The sequence below is a fragment of the Sturnira hondurensis genome, unplaced genomic scaffold (assembly GCF_014824575.4).
Source record: "Sturnira hondurensis isolate 20B ecotype Veracruz unplaced genomic scaffold, ASM1482457v3 Scaffold0023357, whole genome shotgun sequence".
Taxonomy (NCBI): Eukaryota; Metazoa; Chordata; class Mammalia; order Chiroptera; family Phyllostomidae; genus Sturnira; species Sturnira hondurensis.
The window spans coordinates 321,437-337,883 of NW_028095988.1; the positions used below are offsets into that span (position 1 = coordinate 321,437).

The 16,447-nt window shown below is 41.4% G+C and overlaps 1 protein-coding gene and 1 pseudogene across 1 annotated transcript in view; both read left to right on the top strand.

The window, feature by feature from the left end:
* The first annotated feature begins 406 nt into the window (after positions 1-406).
* On the top strand, positions 407-1,777 carry LOC118980916 (lupus La protein homolog; annotated as a pseudogene).
* Positions 1,778-10,461: 8,684 nt separating this feature from the next.
* Positions 10,462-16,447, top strand: part of ATR (ATR checkpoint kinase) — a 126,947-nt gene continuing 120,961 nt past the window's right edge. Inside the window, exon 1 of the mRNA XM_037037454.1 lies at positions 10,462-10,670. Within this exon, the coding sequence (XP_036893349.1) occupies positions 10,612-10,670 (59 nt within the window). The 5' untranslated portion in view covers positions 10,462-10,611. The remainder of the gene's footprint in view (positions 10,671-16,447) is intronic.

Below are 16,447 nucleotides of genomic sequence, written 5' to 3' on the forward strand. Positions count from 1 at the left end.
AAATCTATTTGAAGAAATAATGACAGAAAACTTCCCTCACTTGGTAAAAGAAATGGACATACATGTCTAGGAAGCACAGAGAGTTCCAAACAAGATGAAAATAAAGAGGCCCATGCCAAGACACATCATAATTAAAATTACAAAGGTTAAACACAAAAACAGAATCTTAAAAGCAGCGAGAGGAAAGCAGTTAGTTACCTACAAGGGAGCTCCCATAAGACTGTCAACTGATTTGTCAAAGGAAGCTTTGCAGGCTAGAAGGGATTGGCAAGAAATATACAAAGTAATAAAAAGAAAGGACCTACAACCAAGATTATTCTACTTAGCAGAGCTATCATTTAGAGTTGAAGGACAGATGAAGATCTTCCCAGACAAGAAAAAGCCAAAAAAGATACACATTAGGCAAGCTGGCGGCGCTAGAGGCTAGACGCAGCAGTCACTGTTAGTGATTTTGTGGCCCGAGTCTGCTGGACCGGGGCCTAAAAGATAGCCAGAATGGCCAAAAATGGTGATGAAAAATGGCTGCTCTGGAGGCTAAAATCTGTCATCAAATTGAGTATTATTTTGATGACTTCAATTTGCCACAGGACAAATTTTTAAAGGAACAGATCAAACTGGATGAAGGCTGGGTGCCTTTGGAAATAATGATAAAATTCAATAGGTTAAACCGTCTAACAACAGACTTCAGTGTAATAGCAGAAGCACTGAGCAAATCAAAGGCAGAACTCATGGAGATAAGTGAAGATAAAACCAAAATCAGAAGATCTCCAAACAAACCCCTCCCTGAAGTGACGGATGAGTATAAAAATGATGTAAAAAACAGATCTGTTTGTATTAAAGTCTTCGCTACTGATGCAACCCTTGATGACATTAAAGAATGGTTAGAAGATAAAGGTCAAGTACTAAATATTCAGATGAGAAGAACATTGCACAAAGCATTTAAGGGATCAATATTTGCTGTGTTTGATAGCATCGAGTGTGCTAAAAAGCTTGTGGAGACCCCTGGACAAAAGTACAAAGATACAGATCTACTAATACTTTTCAAGGAAGATTACTTTGCAAAAAAAAAATGAAATGAAAACAAAATAAAGTGGAAGCTAAATTACGAGCTAAACAAGAGCAAGAAGAAAAACAGAAGTTAGCAGAAAATGCTGAAATCAAATCTCTAGAAGAAAAGATTGGCTGCTTGCTGAAATTCTCGGGGGACCTAGGTGATCAGACCTGTAAGAAGATTTGCACATCCTTTTCTCAAATCATGGTGAAATAAAATGGATAGAATTTGTCAGAGAAGCAAAAGAGGGAATAATTTTATTTAAAGAAAAAGCTAAGGAAGCACTGGATAAAGCCAAAGATGCAAATAACGGTAACTTACAACTAAGGAACAAAGAAGTGACATGGGAAGTACTAGATGGAGATGTGGAAAAAGAAGCATTGAAGAAAACCATGGAAGATCAACAAGAATCCCTTAACAAATGGAAGTCAAAAGGTTGCAGATTTGAAGGAAAAGGAAAGGGAAATAAAGCTGCCCAGACTGGGTCTGCTAAAGGAAAAGTACAGTTTCAGGGCAAGAAGACTAAATTTAATAGTGATGAGGAACGTGATGAAAATGGTGCAGCTGGACCAGGAAAAAGAGCAAGAGAAGAAACAGACAAAGAAGAACCTGCCTCAAAACAGCAGAAACAGAAAATGGTGCCAGAGACCAGTAGTTTAGTAAAAAAACTTTTTATTCATCTTAATTAGGTTTTCAGATGCTTTTGTCTTTGGAGGCTTTTGAAAAGAAAACTGGCCCTGGCTGGTGTAGCTCAGTGGATTGAGCGTGGGCCTGTGAAGCAAAGGGTCGCTGGTTCGATTCCCAGTCAGGGCACATGCCTGGGTTGCAGGCCGAGTCCCCAGTAGGGGACACGTGAGAGGCAACCACACATTGGTGTTTCTCTTCCACTCTTTCTCCTTCCCTTCCCCTCTCTCTAAAAATAAATACACAAAATATTTTTTTAAAAAAGAAAACCGAATTAGGTCCACTTCAATGTCCACCTGTAAAGAGGAAATTTTTTTTGTTGTTTAGCTTGTCTCTCTTTCTGTTATCCAAATGAGGATATTTTTGATGTACAGTTCTATGTTATTTCAGATAACTCAAATATCAGAAGATTCTTGTACTAAACTGCCTTTGTAATATGAGAATGTATTAGTACAAACTAATAAAATATACTATATAAAAAGAGCAAAAAAAGAAAAAGCTAAAAAATTTCATCACCATCAAAACAGTACTATGTGAAATATTAAAACGTGTCATTTAAGAAGAAAAAGAAGACAAAAATATGAACAATAAAATATCAATAAATACATACCTATCAACAATTGAATCTAAAACCAAAATAAACAAACAAGCAGAACAGAAACAGAATGATAGGTACAGAGAATGTTTTGATGGTTGCTAGATGGAAGAGGGTTCTGGGAGATGGCTGAACAATTTGAAGAGATCAAGAATATAATTTGATTGTAAAAGAATAGTTATGGGGATGTAAAGTACACCATAGGAAATAGAGTAGACAAAGAACATTTATGCATGGATATACACGACTTCCGGCCAAGATGGAGGCATAGGTAGATATGCATTGGCTCCTTACATAACCAAAAGAAGGACAAGAAATTTAAAAAAAAACAACCAGAACTGCCAGAAAATCAAACTGTATGAAAGTCTGACAACCAAGGAGTTAAAGAAGAAACATTCATCCAGACTGGTAGGAGGGTCGGAGACAGGCAGCCAGAGCAGAGAGGAGTGCAGTAAGGCGGCAGCTGGAGGACCAGGCAGTTGAGGTGGTATCTGGGGGACCAAGTGGTCCCACAGTTGTGTGCAGATAACTAGGAAGACCAACTGGGGACTGAGACTGCGCAACCCAGGGTTCCGCGCAGGGAAATGAAGCCTCAAAACCTCTGGCAGTTTAAACTTGTGGGTTTTGTGGCAGCAGGAGAAACTCACAGCCTGTGAAGGAGAGAGTTTCTTTCCTGTTCATTGGAGAGACCTACAGGGTCCTAGAAAGTACACCCACCCACCCACCCCGGAATCAGCACCAGAAGGGCAAAATTTGCTTATGGGTAGTGGAGGAAGTGACTGAAAGCTGGCAGAGAGCTGAGCAAGTGGCATTGTTGCCTCTTGGATCCTTCCCCCACATACAGTGTCATAATGCAGAGATGTGGGTTGCCCCACCCTGGTTAATGCCTAAGGCTCTGCCCCTTACTATGTAACAGGTGTGCTGAGATAAAAAATATAGCCCAAATGAAAGAACAAATCAAAGCTCCAAAAACATAACTAAGCGATGAAGATGTAGCCAACTTATCCAATGTACAGTTCAAAACACTGGTAATCAGGATGCTCACAGAAATGGTTGAGCATGGTTGCAAAATGGAGGAAAAAGTGAAAGCTATGCAAAGTGAAATGAAGAGAAATGTATAAGGAACCAACAGTGAAAGGAAGGAAACCAGGACTTAAATCAACAGTTTGGAGCAGAAGAAAGAAATAAACATTCAACCAGAACAGAATGAAGAACCAAGAATTGTGGGAATCTCAGTCCAGTGGAGTTCTCCCTGCTGTTGCAGATGAAAGGAGACTTCCGAGACAAGATCTGCTTAAGGAGAAAAGGCTGGCTAGTCTCTCAGAGGAGAGAGCCTCCAGCATTCTTTTCCCTGGGTATTTATTGAGTTCAGCTCACACAGACACACATAGTATGCATGTAAAGCTCATCAATCAATGTCCAAAAAGCTACAGTCATGAAAAACTGACATCATCTACAAATAATAATTGAAGAAACACAGAGATTGTCTCTGGTCAGGGTTGGTGAGATATGCTGACACAAGAAGGTTGTTGAGTCATGTATCATGATGCAGGGAGTTTCACTCCCTATGTTCTCAGCTCAAACATCAACATGGTTATCAATAGGCAGAGCAAGCCTCAAAGGAAACAATGTACATTCCATCTCAAGCCTGATTTGCACCCTGGCAATGGTCCATTCCAGTACAAGGCTGCAGCTGCTTTTGGCATTGTTTTCAGGCTGAGTCAGGCAGCAGGGAGCAAAGCAAGCCAAGAGATTAGGAGACTTCTTACTGATAGAATGAGGACTCAGGCTCTGACAAAGCCGAGGGGTGAGGGTCTTTTTGCCCCTTCTCTATAGTCTCCTAAGTCCTTCCCTGATGGCCCTTTTTATAGCTGTACCTGGTTTAGGTTGTCCCTCCCTTGAGGGATCTTACTCATCATTGACTAACCAGCCATATTTCAGGGCTGAGCAGGATAAAATGAGGGAGGCAGGGGCTATGCTCCTGCCATGAGGGAATGTTCTGTTTCCTTAGTGGCTTATGTTTCCAAGGCCTTTCCAATCAGTGCTAACTGTGAGAACTTTTTGTCTGTTAATGAGGCTACTGTCCTTGAAACCAGGCAGAATGGCTCCCATAAAGAATTGAAAAAACGAGGAGAGGCTTAGGAACTCCAGGACATCTTTAAATGTTCCAACATCTGAATCATAGGGGTGCCAGAAGGAGAAGAGGAAGAGCAAGATATTGAAAACTTAGTTGAAAAAATAATGGAGAACTTCCCCAATCTGGCAAAGAAAATAGATTTCCAGGAAGTCCAGGAAGCTCAGAGAGTCCCCAAGAATTTGGACCCAAGGAAGCACACACCAGGGCACATCATAATTACATTACCCAAGATTAAAGATATGGAGAGAATCTTAAAAGCAGCAAGAGAAAAGGAGAGAGTTACCTACAAAGGAGTTCCCATAAGACTACCTATCAGGTGATTTCTCAAAAGAAATCTTCCAGGAAGAAGGGACTGGAAAGAAGTATTTGAAATCATGAAAGGCAAGGTCCTGCATCCAAGATTACTCTGTACAGCAAAGCTATCATGTAGAGTAGAAGGGCAGATAAAGTGCTTCCCATATAAGGTCAAGTTAAAGGAGTTCATTATCGCCAAGCCCTCATTATATGAATTGTTGAAGGGACGTATCTAAGAAAAAGATCAACACTATGACCAGTAAACTGACAACAAACTCACAACTATCAACAGCTGAACCTAAAACAAAAACAAAAACAAACTAAGCAATAACCTAGAATAGGAACAGAATCACAGAAATGGAGATCACCCGGAGGGTTATCAGTGAGGAGGAGTGAAGGCGAGGGGTGAGGTAAAGGTACAGGGAATAAGAAGCATAAATGGTATATACTAAATAGATAGGTGGAGGTTAAGAAATGTATAGGAAATGGAGAAGCCAAAGAATTTATATGTATGACCCATGGACATGAACTAAGGTGGGGTGGAATGCTGGTGCGAGGTGGGGTTCAGGGCATCGGACAATAAAGGTGGGGGAAATAGGACAACGCTAATAGCATAATGAATAAAATACATTTTAAAAATAAAGAACATATATGCATGAGCCATGGACTAGGGCAACAGTGTGGAGATTGCCTGAGGGAATGGTGGGGTCTGGGTGGAGGGTGGCTAAGGGGAAAAATTTGGGACAACTGTGATAGTATAATCAATAAAATATAATGTCTGTATATTAGGTAGAGCTGACTCTACCTAATTATTTGACTCCTCGTCTTAGTAGTGTGGCCTATTATAGAAAAGGCACCTGTGGAGCCTTAGGTAATCATGAGGTGGGGCAACCTGTTTTACCACTTGTGGGTCTGTGTAGAGTAGGGCTTGGAGAGGGGATAACGCCACTGCTTGGCCTCTGGAGATTTTCCCAGCAGGAAGCTGTTTCCTGGCACTTGCCCAGTGGGCGTCATTTTACTTTCCCCATGTGCCACTTACGCCCTTCCAGCTGTTGCCTTGATGCTAAATCCCAGGGCGGGTGTGTCTGCATAAGTCCTGAGACCTTTGTGAGTCCTTTAAGAGGAGTCTCCAGAGAAACCTGCAGTTTCTTCCACCACTCCAACCCCTGGTGGTGTTCACAGCCAGAAGTTACGGGGACTAATCTTAGTGCTGGAACCTCGGGCTGGGTGGTATGGTCTGGGGCTGGGATTGCTTGCTTCTGAGGCATCTCTCCTGATTTTTATCCACAACACGTGAATGTGGGACTTCCTACTCTGCTGCCTTTTCATGCCACTCCATGTCTCTGCTCCTTCTACTAGTCTGGATGAATGTGACTTCTTTAAATCCTTGGTTGTTGAATTTCCACACAGCTTGCTTTTCTGATGAATCTGAGTGACATTTATTTTATAATCTAGTTGTAATTTTTGCTGTAGTTTTACAATTAGGGGAAGCATGTTTATGCCTCCCTCTTGATCAGAAGTCAAAATATAATTTCTTTAAAAAAAAGACTCGCCTTATGCTGATAATGTTGAGGTTGGACGATAAACATAGGGGGTTCTTTATCGGTTTACTTTGTATATATTTGAATTTTCCATAATAAAAAGTTAAAAAAACTAAATTCCCTTGTAATAATTCAAGGGAAAAATTCATGTGGAAGGTAGACATATGGAGTATAAAGCTCATTTAAGCCTATCAACTACGATCGAAGCTAAAATTTTAACTCCTGAGTTCCCCTATCACTGTCTCAGATGCAGTGCCATGTTCTCCTTGAACCCCTTCCTGACATACCCTCTCTCCAGCAGAGTAGATAATGATCTCTCCCCACTCTATTTGTTCAATGCATGCTATTTGTATCTTTCTTCTAGCATTCATCGGATTTTGCACTGCTTTTAATTTGCTGGGTTATTATATCCTTTCTACATCCACAAATGGCACATACTTAAAACTGACTTTGTCTTCCTCATCATTGTGTCACAGTACCTAATACCTTGTACAAAAATACCTTTTTGAATTAAGGTGGATTCCCAATTTGCTGTTTCTAATTTTTGTTCTAATCCTCTCTCTTAGAATTACAATGCTATTCAGCTATTGCCTACTGTATAACATTGTAACTTTTATAGTCTTCTTTATCTGATCCAAAAATAATACCTAATGCTTGTTACTTTTTAGTTGATAAACTGTTTTTCAACTTAAGCTTTAAAAGTATATTTTTAAAGCATTTTTGGATATCTTGATCATATGGATACAAACAGTAATATAACACCCACCCATGTACAACAAATGTTAAGTTTGTCATGATTATTTAATATCCTATTAAAAGAAATCCCTCACAGATATGCTGAAGTCTTATAATTTCATTCCCTTGTTGCCTTTTCCAGAGGTACAACTTTTCTGGAATTGATGTATATCCTTTACAACCCTGTGTTTATAATTTTAGCATATATGTATGTATACACAACTCACACAGTCTTTTTTGTGGTTTTAAAATGGTATGTATGTGAGGTACTGTTATGCATTCCTTTGCAATTTGCCTTTTTTCTTCAGTATCACTGTCAGGATTTATGTTGGTTGGCATGTGTTGCATACTTCATTAATTTTAACTAAGAAACGATATTCTAGGTAGGACTCTCTCACCTCTTATTTAATTTTTACCATAATATCGTGAGGTAGATATTTTCAATACTGTTTTACAGATGAAAAACTAAAGTACAGAGAGATTAAGTAACTTTAACTAGGTAATATAGTTTCTAAGATGGAATAAGAACCTGTGCAGGGCCTCTAATCCCTAATCTTATGTTCTTTCCACTCTACCATTCAACTATTTAACAGGTATTTACTGAATGCCTGTGTGCCAGGCACTGTTTTAGGTCCTGGATGTCTAAGCAGTGACTGACATGGGACCCTGCTCTCAAGGAGCCTATATTTTTACTGGAGGACATAGTAAAATAGCATGCAATATGCCATTTAGTTCTAAGTGCTATGAAGAAAAATAAAGCAGGTGGAGGGGAAAACAGTGTGCTAGTTTCTATGAGGCTCTCCGGTGGCATTTCAGCAAATATCTGAAGAGAGGCGATGAGAGAGGGTGTTCAAGCTCAAGGCAAAGGGTACAGCAAATGCAAAATCCCTGAGGCAGGGATTTTGGGCTTTCATTCCATAACTTTGATTTTTTAAAGATGCCGTATCAACACTCATGTACCAAAGAACTAATGTAAGCACACAGCATGGCTTTGCCTGATTAAAAGGGTACTGTTGACATGGTAAGTGTCTTAAGATGGCTATCTTTTTAATATAAACAAATTGGGAGACTTCCGCCAAGATGGAGGCATAGGTGGAAACACTGTGCCTTCTCCCACAACCAAGTTTGCATACAACAAAGGTTTGGAGAACTAGGACACACCAAAAGACCAGAAAACGGAATTATACGGAAGTCCGACAACTACGAACCTTTCAACCGGACGGTAAGAGGGGCGGAGCCAGCAGCGGAGCTGGGTCGGGCAGGACAGATCCCCGACCTAGGCGCGCAGGCAGCCCGAACCAGTCGGGGTGTGGGGCAGACTGACCTCGGTCGCACATTCTCGCACAGTGAGACGGACCACACAGGCCCCAGGGGGCGAACCCAGTGGTGGAGGGCTGATGGCGGTGGCACACTCGAGTGCAGTGGAACAAAACGAGTGGGCCTGGTGACGGTGGAGGCTGCAGCGCAGGTGGGGGCCTCGGCGGCAGGCGACAGACGGGAAGCCATTGTCCCTCTTTGACCCCGCCCCCACATACAACGTCACAACCCAGCGACTGAGTTGCCCTGCTCTAGGGAACACTTTAGGGCTCCGATCCTGCTACGGAACAGGCAGGAACAGCCCAAAAGATGGCGCAAGAAGAACTCAAAGTCCCAGAGCCAATAACTCTAAGCGACCGAGAAATTGCCAGCCTCTCAGAAGCACAATTCAAGACACTGTTTATCAGGATGCTCACAGAACTGGTTGATTATAGTCACAAATTAGAGGAACATATGAAGGCTAAGCTAATTGAAATGAAGGGACATGTCCAGGAAACCAATAGTGATGGAAAGGAAACTGGGACTCAAATCAATGGAATGGACCAGAAGGAAGAACGAAACATCCGACCAGAATGGAATGAAGAAATGAGAATTCAAAACAATGAGGAGAGGCTTAGGAACCTCCAGGACATCTTTAAACGTTCCAACATCCGGATTATAGGGGTACCAGAAGGGGGAAGAAACAGCCACGAGTGGAAAACTTATTTGAACAAATAATAAGGGAGAACTTCCCCAATCTGGCAAACGAAATAGACTTCCAGGAAATCCAGGAAGCTCAGAGAGTCCCAAAGAAGTTGGACCCAAGAAGGAACACACCAAGGCACATCATAATTACATTAGCCAAGACTAAAATGAAGGAGAGAATCCTAGAAGCAGCAAGAGATAAGGGGACAGTCACCTACAAAGGAGTACCCATCAGACTGTCAGCGGATTTCTCAAAAGAGACCTTACAGGCAAGAAGGGGCTGGAAAGAAGTATTCCAAGTCATGAAATCCAAAGACCTACAGCCAAGATTGCTTTATCCAGCAAAACTTTCATTTAGAATGGAAGGGCAGATAAAGTGCTTCTCAGACAAGGTCAAGTTCAAGGAGTTCATCATCACCAAGCCCTTATTATATGAAATGCTAAAGGGACTTTTATAAGAAAAAGAAGAAAAATATGAACAGTGAAAGGACAGCAAACACACAGTTATTAACAACCACACCTAAAACAAAAGCAAACCAAGAGGACAGCTAGATCAGGAGTGGAACCATAGAATTGAAGAACACATGGAGGGTTAGAAACAGGGGAGTGGGAGGAGGAGAAGGGGGAGAAGGCACAGAAAATAGCATAGACAGTAAGTAGAAAATAGATAGGGGGGAGGGTGAGAATAGTGGGGGAAATATAGAATCTAAAGAACTAGAGACACGTGGTTATAAACTAAGGGGGGGAGAATGGTGGGGGAGGGAGTGTGCGGGTGGAGAGGAATGAAGGGGGGAACAACTGTAATGGTATAATCAATAAAATATATTAAAAAAATAAAAAAATAAAAATAAACAAATTGGGTTGAGTTCTACAGCCAGAACCCATTGATTCACTTTAGACGCCTGTTAAGGTGTAAACACAGTACTGCTGCTGATTTGGTCAGTCACCTTTAATACATTTCAATCTCCTTTTTAAATACTAAAGGTTAGGAGAACCTGCAAGGAAACCTAAGTGACCTGAAGTCGAAAAAACCTGCTGAAACAGAAAGGCCTGGGAGGAGCCTCCCTCCCACCGCCCCCTCTGCACGGTGTCCCAGGTGTCTCAGAAAGGCTGCCAAGAGAGTGGGAAGAACACGGGAAACCTAACACAGGGGTCTAGTCTTGGACTGGACCAATGTAACTATCTCGGTTCTCACTAGAGTGATACTAGGAGTGCAGCCTGGGGACCCTCCAGGCCCCTCTCCTCACATCCGAGTTATCTCTTGCTGAGCCTCCCAGGCCCCAGCAAGGGAGCACGGAGTTAAAGCGCCAGACTCGGCGAATCCCGCCCGAGCTCCAGGTACCGCCGGAAGCTGCCGGGGAAACGGGCCCGGAGCGCGCCCGCCGCTGACCCCGCCCGCCCTTAGCGTCCGCGGAAATGGGGATGGCCTGGCGCGCGGAACCCGCCGCGGCTTCCGGCAGGATCTTTGGCCCCGCGAGGCTCGGGCGAACGTGGAGAGTTCCTTTCCCACAGTGTCGGTGGAGACGCCACGAGCCCGCCTCCGCGTCGAGGACGAGCGCCGCGCCTCCGCAGCATGGGCGAGCCCGGCCTGGAGCTGGCGTCTATGATCCCCGCCCTCCGGGAGCTGGGCAGGTAGGCCGGCTGGCCATCCTGGGCCCACGCCGTCCCCTTGCGTGTAATCCCCGCCCGGCCACACCTCCCAGCCGGGCGTCCCGGCCGCAGCTCTACCGTACGGATGCTCTGGAGCTGACTAGCTCCTTACCCTCAGGCCGCGAAGGACGCCAAGCATCGCTGTGCGCCTGCGGGAACTGCTTGAGGGGACGGGCCTCCGCGCCGCGGCAGTGTGTCGGCACGCGGGGCGGCCTTCTCGCCGCCAGGTCACGGCATTGCGCTCACTATCTTACTTCCTTAGATGAGGGACTTGGCTCTTGGACTTCCCCAGTTTCTATAGTTTATGATCGCTTACGCAAAAAATTGGGTTTTTAGTTCCACGTTTCGACCCAGAACTACCCATGATTCTGTACAAGGAAGGCTAGTTGCTAGAAAAGGCAGCTTGTTTCCTTCTTCCAAGTGAAACCGCAGGCCATTCTGTAGATCGGGCCCATTTCGTATTGATCGTCCAGTCCCAGTCCGTTATTGTAGGCAGAAAGCCCTGGGGTCGGCCACAGCGTCCACAAAGTGCACAGGATGTTGCCAGAACGTAGTATCTTTTCAGTTGCACAAGCTTGTTTTCTGCAAACGTAAGAGAGACTATGAACCAGTGTTGCTCCACAGTGGGGAAGATGTTGGTGGCTGCCATCCCCACCAGGTCACCACCTTTCCACAGCCTACTCCCCCAAAAGCCCACCTCATCCCACCCCAGCTTGGACGGAGCACGAAGGCAAGGCACTCCTGTGTGTGTTCTCTTTTTATTGTATCTCATAGCCAACAAGAAATACGTGCCTGCTATCAGTCTTGCACTTAAAATATCAGTTGAAACAGTTGCTTCCCTATTTCTAAAACTGTTTGAAAATTTAGCACACGAAGTCAAAACTGACTTTAAGCCAACGGAATATTTAACAACCTTTCATTTCTTTGGTGCAGTTGTGTCCATTTCCCCTTGATGGCAACACAGGACATTTAGTCTTCCTCAGTTACATAATAATCGTATAAATGAAGGGACTATGCTTGTCCTAACTGAATCAACCTGGTTTTGTACCTGTGAATTTTTTCACTTTGCAAGAGTACTGCAAGCATACTGTGTATTAACATTTTAAAAGTTACATCTACCTTTCTAAAAGAAGATGAGTACAAGTTCTTGCTTTAGGAAGTTGAGGTACAGATTTAATCTTTCAGGCTCAATGTGGAGCTCAGTGCTTTGCTTTAATGTAAAATTAGCTTATTAATACTTCTCTTTTCTCTCTTCCTCTATGAGGTTTGTTAATAAAAATAATAGTATATTAGATTTATTTATGGTCTCTTTCATCAAGAGTTACCTTTCATTCATTTGTAGCTATTCTAAAAGAATGAATAGAAAAACTGACTCACAGGGAATTGTCTAATAGTAGTTTGTGATTGTCATGACTTTTTTATTGCAACTGTTTCATTCAAGCTTATTTGGTCTCACAGTATCCCTATGGTGTAAAATATTGCAAATATTATCACTATCAAGAAATGGAGTCACAAAAGTTGAAGAACTAAAGGCAAAGCCATAGTAGTTATCAGAGTCATCTCAGATTCAAGTCTTCAAGGCCTTTTATCCCAAGTTTGTTTTTCTTTAATTGGCTGTGGCAGTTTAGACTTCTGAAAACTGTGAGATGTTACAATTCTAATGTGTGGGTTCATCTTCCTCTATCTTACAGGTATAAATTTTGTTCCACTGTTTTTTGCTGTTAGCGCTCTCTTCTCTACATGGTCTTCCTGCGTGATTGTACCCGTTCTCCTCCCTTCAGGTGTGATTTGGTGACTGCAAATGTGTTTTGCCAAACTACACCTACCTCCAGTAGAAATCTGTTGTACAACTGTATGCTGGCAGTTTTACTAGGGTATCCTATATAAAGTTAAGACTTTACATATCCAGTTCAAATTCTTCTCATATCTCAACCTTCTCAAGCCTTTTTTTTTAATTCTTCTCATTCACTCAGGTAGGGATATTTCAGTAAATGATATCATGTTCATTCAATTTTTCCAAACCAGAAATCTGGATATCAGTCTTCACTCCCTGTGTGCTTTTGGGTTACATACTTAGTTCTGTTTTCATCTTCACTCTCTTCCTGAGTAAGTTTACCTAGTCACATCGCTTTATATCATCTATATACTGATAACTTTTAAATTTGTATCTCTGGCCCAGAGGTATAAATTAGGTTGCTTACTCAACATCTACACCCACAAATGAAAATTAACATATCCAAAGCAGATCTCCTGCTTTATTGTTCCTTCCCCCCAGGTTACCGTACCAACCAAAAGTCTAGAAATAGTTATCCTTGATTCTTTCCCTTATCCCTAATAATCCATCAGCAAGTCTTGTCAATACTTCCTTTAAAATGTATTTCTCATGTCCACTGCTACCACCATAATTTCTTATTTGGACTGTTGCAATAACCTCTCAGCTTATTCATTTCCATTTTTATCCATTTACAAAGGACTTCCTACTTGGCAGTCAAAGTGATTTTTTATAACTGTAAATCCCATTGTAGATTATATAACTACTCCTCTGCTCAAAACCTTCCTTTGGTTTTTCAGCACAGTTAGAATAAAATCCAGACTCCTTAACCAAAGCCTTTAAATTCCTGTATGATACAGCCTCTGCCTCTCTCTGACCTCATGGCCTTGTATCCTTCCCTTGCTCACTCTACTCTAATAATATTAACCTTATTTTTTGTGTACATCATGGTCATTCCTGCCTTCAGTCCTTTGGACTTGCTATTTCTTCCATCTGAACATTGACTGGTTTCATTCAAATGTCATATCTGAGGGGCCTTCTCTGGTCTTGTGTTTAAAATTGCTTTGTAATCACAAGGTATTTTTCAGATAGTGATAGTTGCTATTAAAATATTAAATGAGACAGCGAGAGGGAGATAAGGGGCTGGGGAGCAGCAGTATTAGGCACTAGAGGACATTTGGAGAGTAAAAGAAATCCAGTCATTTAAAGCTAGGAGAAGTGTATGAGATGGAATAGGAAGTACAAAGGCCCCTACGTGGGAGTGAGCCTATTTTTTAAGGAGTAGGAAGAAGGCTGGAACAGGAAACAAAGAGGGGTTGGTATGAGTTAAGGATGGAGGGAGAGGTAGGCAGGGGCCAGATCCTTTAGAACCTTACAGGCCAGGCTAAGGAGTGGGGTTTTATTTTAAGTGCAATGGGAAACCATTGGAATGTTTCAAAAAGGGAAATAACACAATTGAATTAATGTTTTAAAAACATGTTTAACGTTCTCTCATCTAGTTAAGACTCTTCAGTGTTTCATTGCCTTCAGTATGAAATCCAAATTTCTTAGTTCATCCTTTGATTTTATTTTCCCCTCCAATTATTGCCTCCCTCTTCTTTTTTTTTATTATTTTAATTGTTGTTCAAGTACAGTTTTCTGCCTTTTACTCCCATTCCAGCCCACCCCTGCCTCCCTTTTCTTTAGCCATGTAGAGTCTATAGAGTTTCTAGAACAGCCTGTGTTGTTATTCCTGAGCCTTTGTCTCCTCCACTTGGAATACCCTTCTTCCTTCCCATATTTTACCTATTTATCCCCGTAGGGACTCAGCTTTTTGTATCACTTCCAAGGAACTTTAATTGATAGGCCCTTCTCAAGGCTGGGTGTCCCCTCTTGTGTTCTGTCTTGGCTCTCTTAATACTTAGCCATACTGTGTTAAAATGATTTGTTCTTAAATTTACAAATTCTTTTAGGGCAGATGCACAATGTCTTGGTTGTTCTGGTAGTTAATGCTTGCCCCAAAGGAGGTGCTTGTGTTTGCTAGATATATCAAAGCTTCATGTGGTACTAAAGTTTCACTCAAACAATATATATATATACACATACACACACACACATTCCTCCCTCCAACAAATTAAGCTTTTTATTTGCCTGTATTCCCTTCTAGTCTTCATCCAAATGCGTGTAGGATCTTTGCCCAGTTGTCCTGCTGGCAAAGATCTAATTTTGCATTCTGCCCTATTTGGTTTTTCCTTAAGCATTTTTCCATGTTGTTATATGGTCATCATCTTCCTCATTTAAATTGTTGCATAGTGTTCTAATGAGTGAATAAGAATTATTACCCTAATGTTAGTCATTTAAATGGTTCCCTGTTTTCCTCCATTATAAATGATGCTGTAGTGCATGTTTTTATGGATATAGCATCTGCCTTTATTTGAGTTATTTCCTCAGGTTGGTTTTCAAGAGTGACATTGCTAGGTAAAAAGGTACAAATGCTCTAATACTTCCTGGTGTGAATTGTAATATTGTTTAACAAAGGGTTTTTCTTTGCTTATTTTCCTGCTTAACAATAAAAACTTTTTCTATTTTCCAACCATGTAGAAGAAAGAAGAATTCTACTACCCAGAAATTACCATTACTAACATTTGGATAATCGTTCCTCTAGATATCTCCTGATGCATAGATAGCTGTAGAAATACAAATAACTTTTACCAAAGGGATCATATTCATGTGCCATTTGTTCAACCTGTTTTTTTCTTTTTATGCAACATTTCCTAGGCTTTTTCAATTGGTTCTGCCACCACCAGTGCCTATGTTGTAGCATAATGTAGTACATACAGTAATAGCTATAAGCTAGGCATGTGCCAGGAATATTATCTGCTTTAGCTCCGTTAAGCTCCATACAACCCAATGAGATAAGTTCTATTATCATACCCATTTTGCAGATGAAGAATTAATTCACTGTTCAAGGTCACATTTCTAGGAAGTGGTGGGCTGGCACTCAACTTGAGTTCTCTGGGGCTCCAAAACAGATGTCTATATGAATAATACACATACATTTTTATTATAAAAATTAGTATTAATAAATGCAAACAATACTGTAGCATAGAAAGTAAAGTATGAGAGTTCCCTTTATATTTCCATAAAGGTTTGATGTATGTATTAGTTAAGTTTAGGTTTAACTGCATATGAAAAAATCAAAATAACATAAGCTTAAACAAATAAATTTATTTATTGGGTTGGCCAAAAAGTTTTTTTCTCCATAAAATAAAAGACAGCCTGGAGGGGCAAGAGTGTGTTTTTCCCCCAGTGAAAGAGCTTCCTCAAAAGTTCTCTTGCCCCATGACATCATCTTCTAATTGGCTACTGTTATCCATAAGGAAGGCTGGGAAGTGTAGTTTTAATTTTTTAAAATTTATTTACTTACTTATTTAATTTTTCTTTTTTTTTTTTAGTTACAGTTGACATACATTATTATATTAGTTTCAGGTGTACACCCCAGTGACATTACCTGACTTACTAAGTGATCATTTTGACAAATCTTGCACTGATCTTACACTATACATAAATATTAGAATATTATTGGCTATATTCTATATGCTGTACTTTATCCCCATGACTTCTGTAACCACCAATTTGAACTTCTTAATCCCTTCACCTTTTTCACCCATCCCCCTGAGCCCCCTCTCATCCCTCTCATCTAGTAACCATCAAAATGTTCTCTGTGTCTATGATTCAGTTTCTGTTCCACTTATGTTTGTTGTTGGCTGGGAGCTCAACCCGCAGAGCTCCCCTGGTTGCCATGGATGAGAATAAGTCTACCAAGACATGATCTGCTTGGGGAGGAAAGGCTGACCAGTCCCTCAGAGGAGAAGTGTGTCAAGCCCCTCTCTCAATGGTCTTTTATTGAGTTTAGCTTGCATAGGGATGCATAGCAAAGAATGGAGGTATGGTTTACAGATAACATTTCTGGGACCGTGGGGGTCCTTTTGAGTCAGGGTCTGGTAGA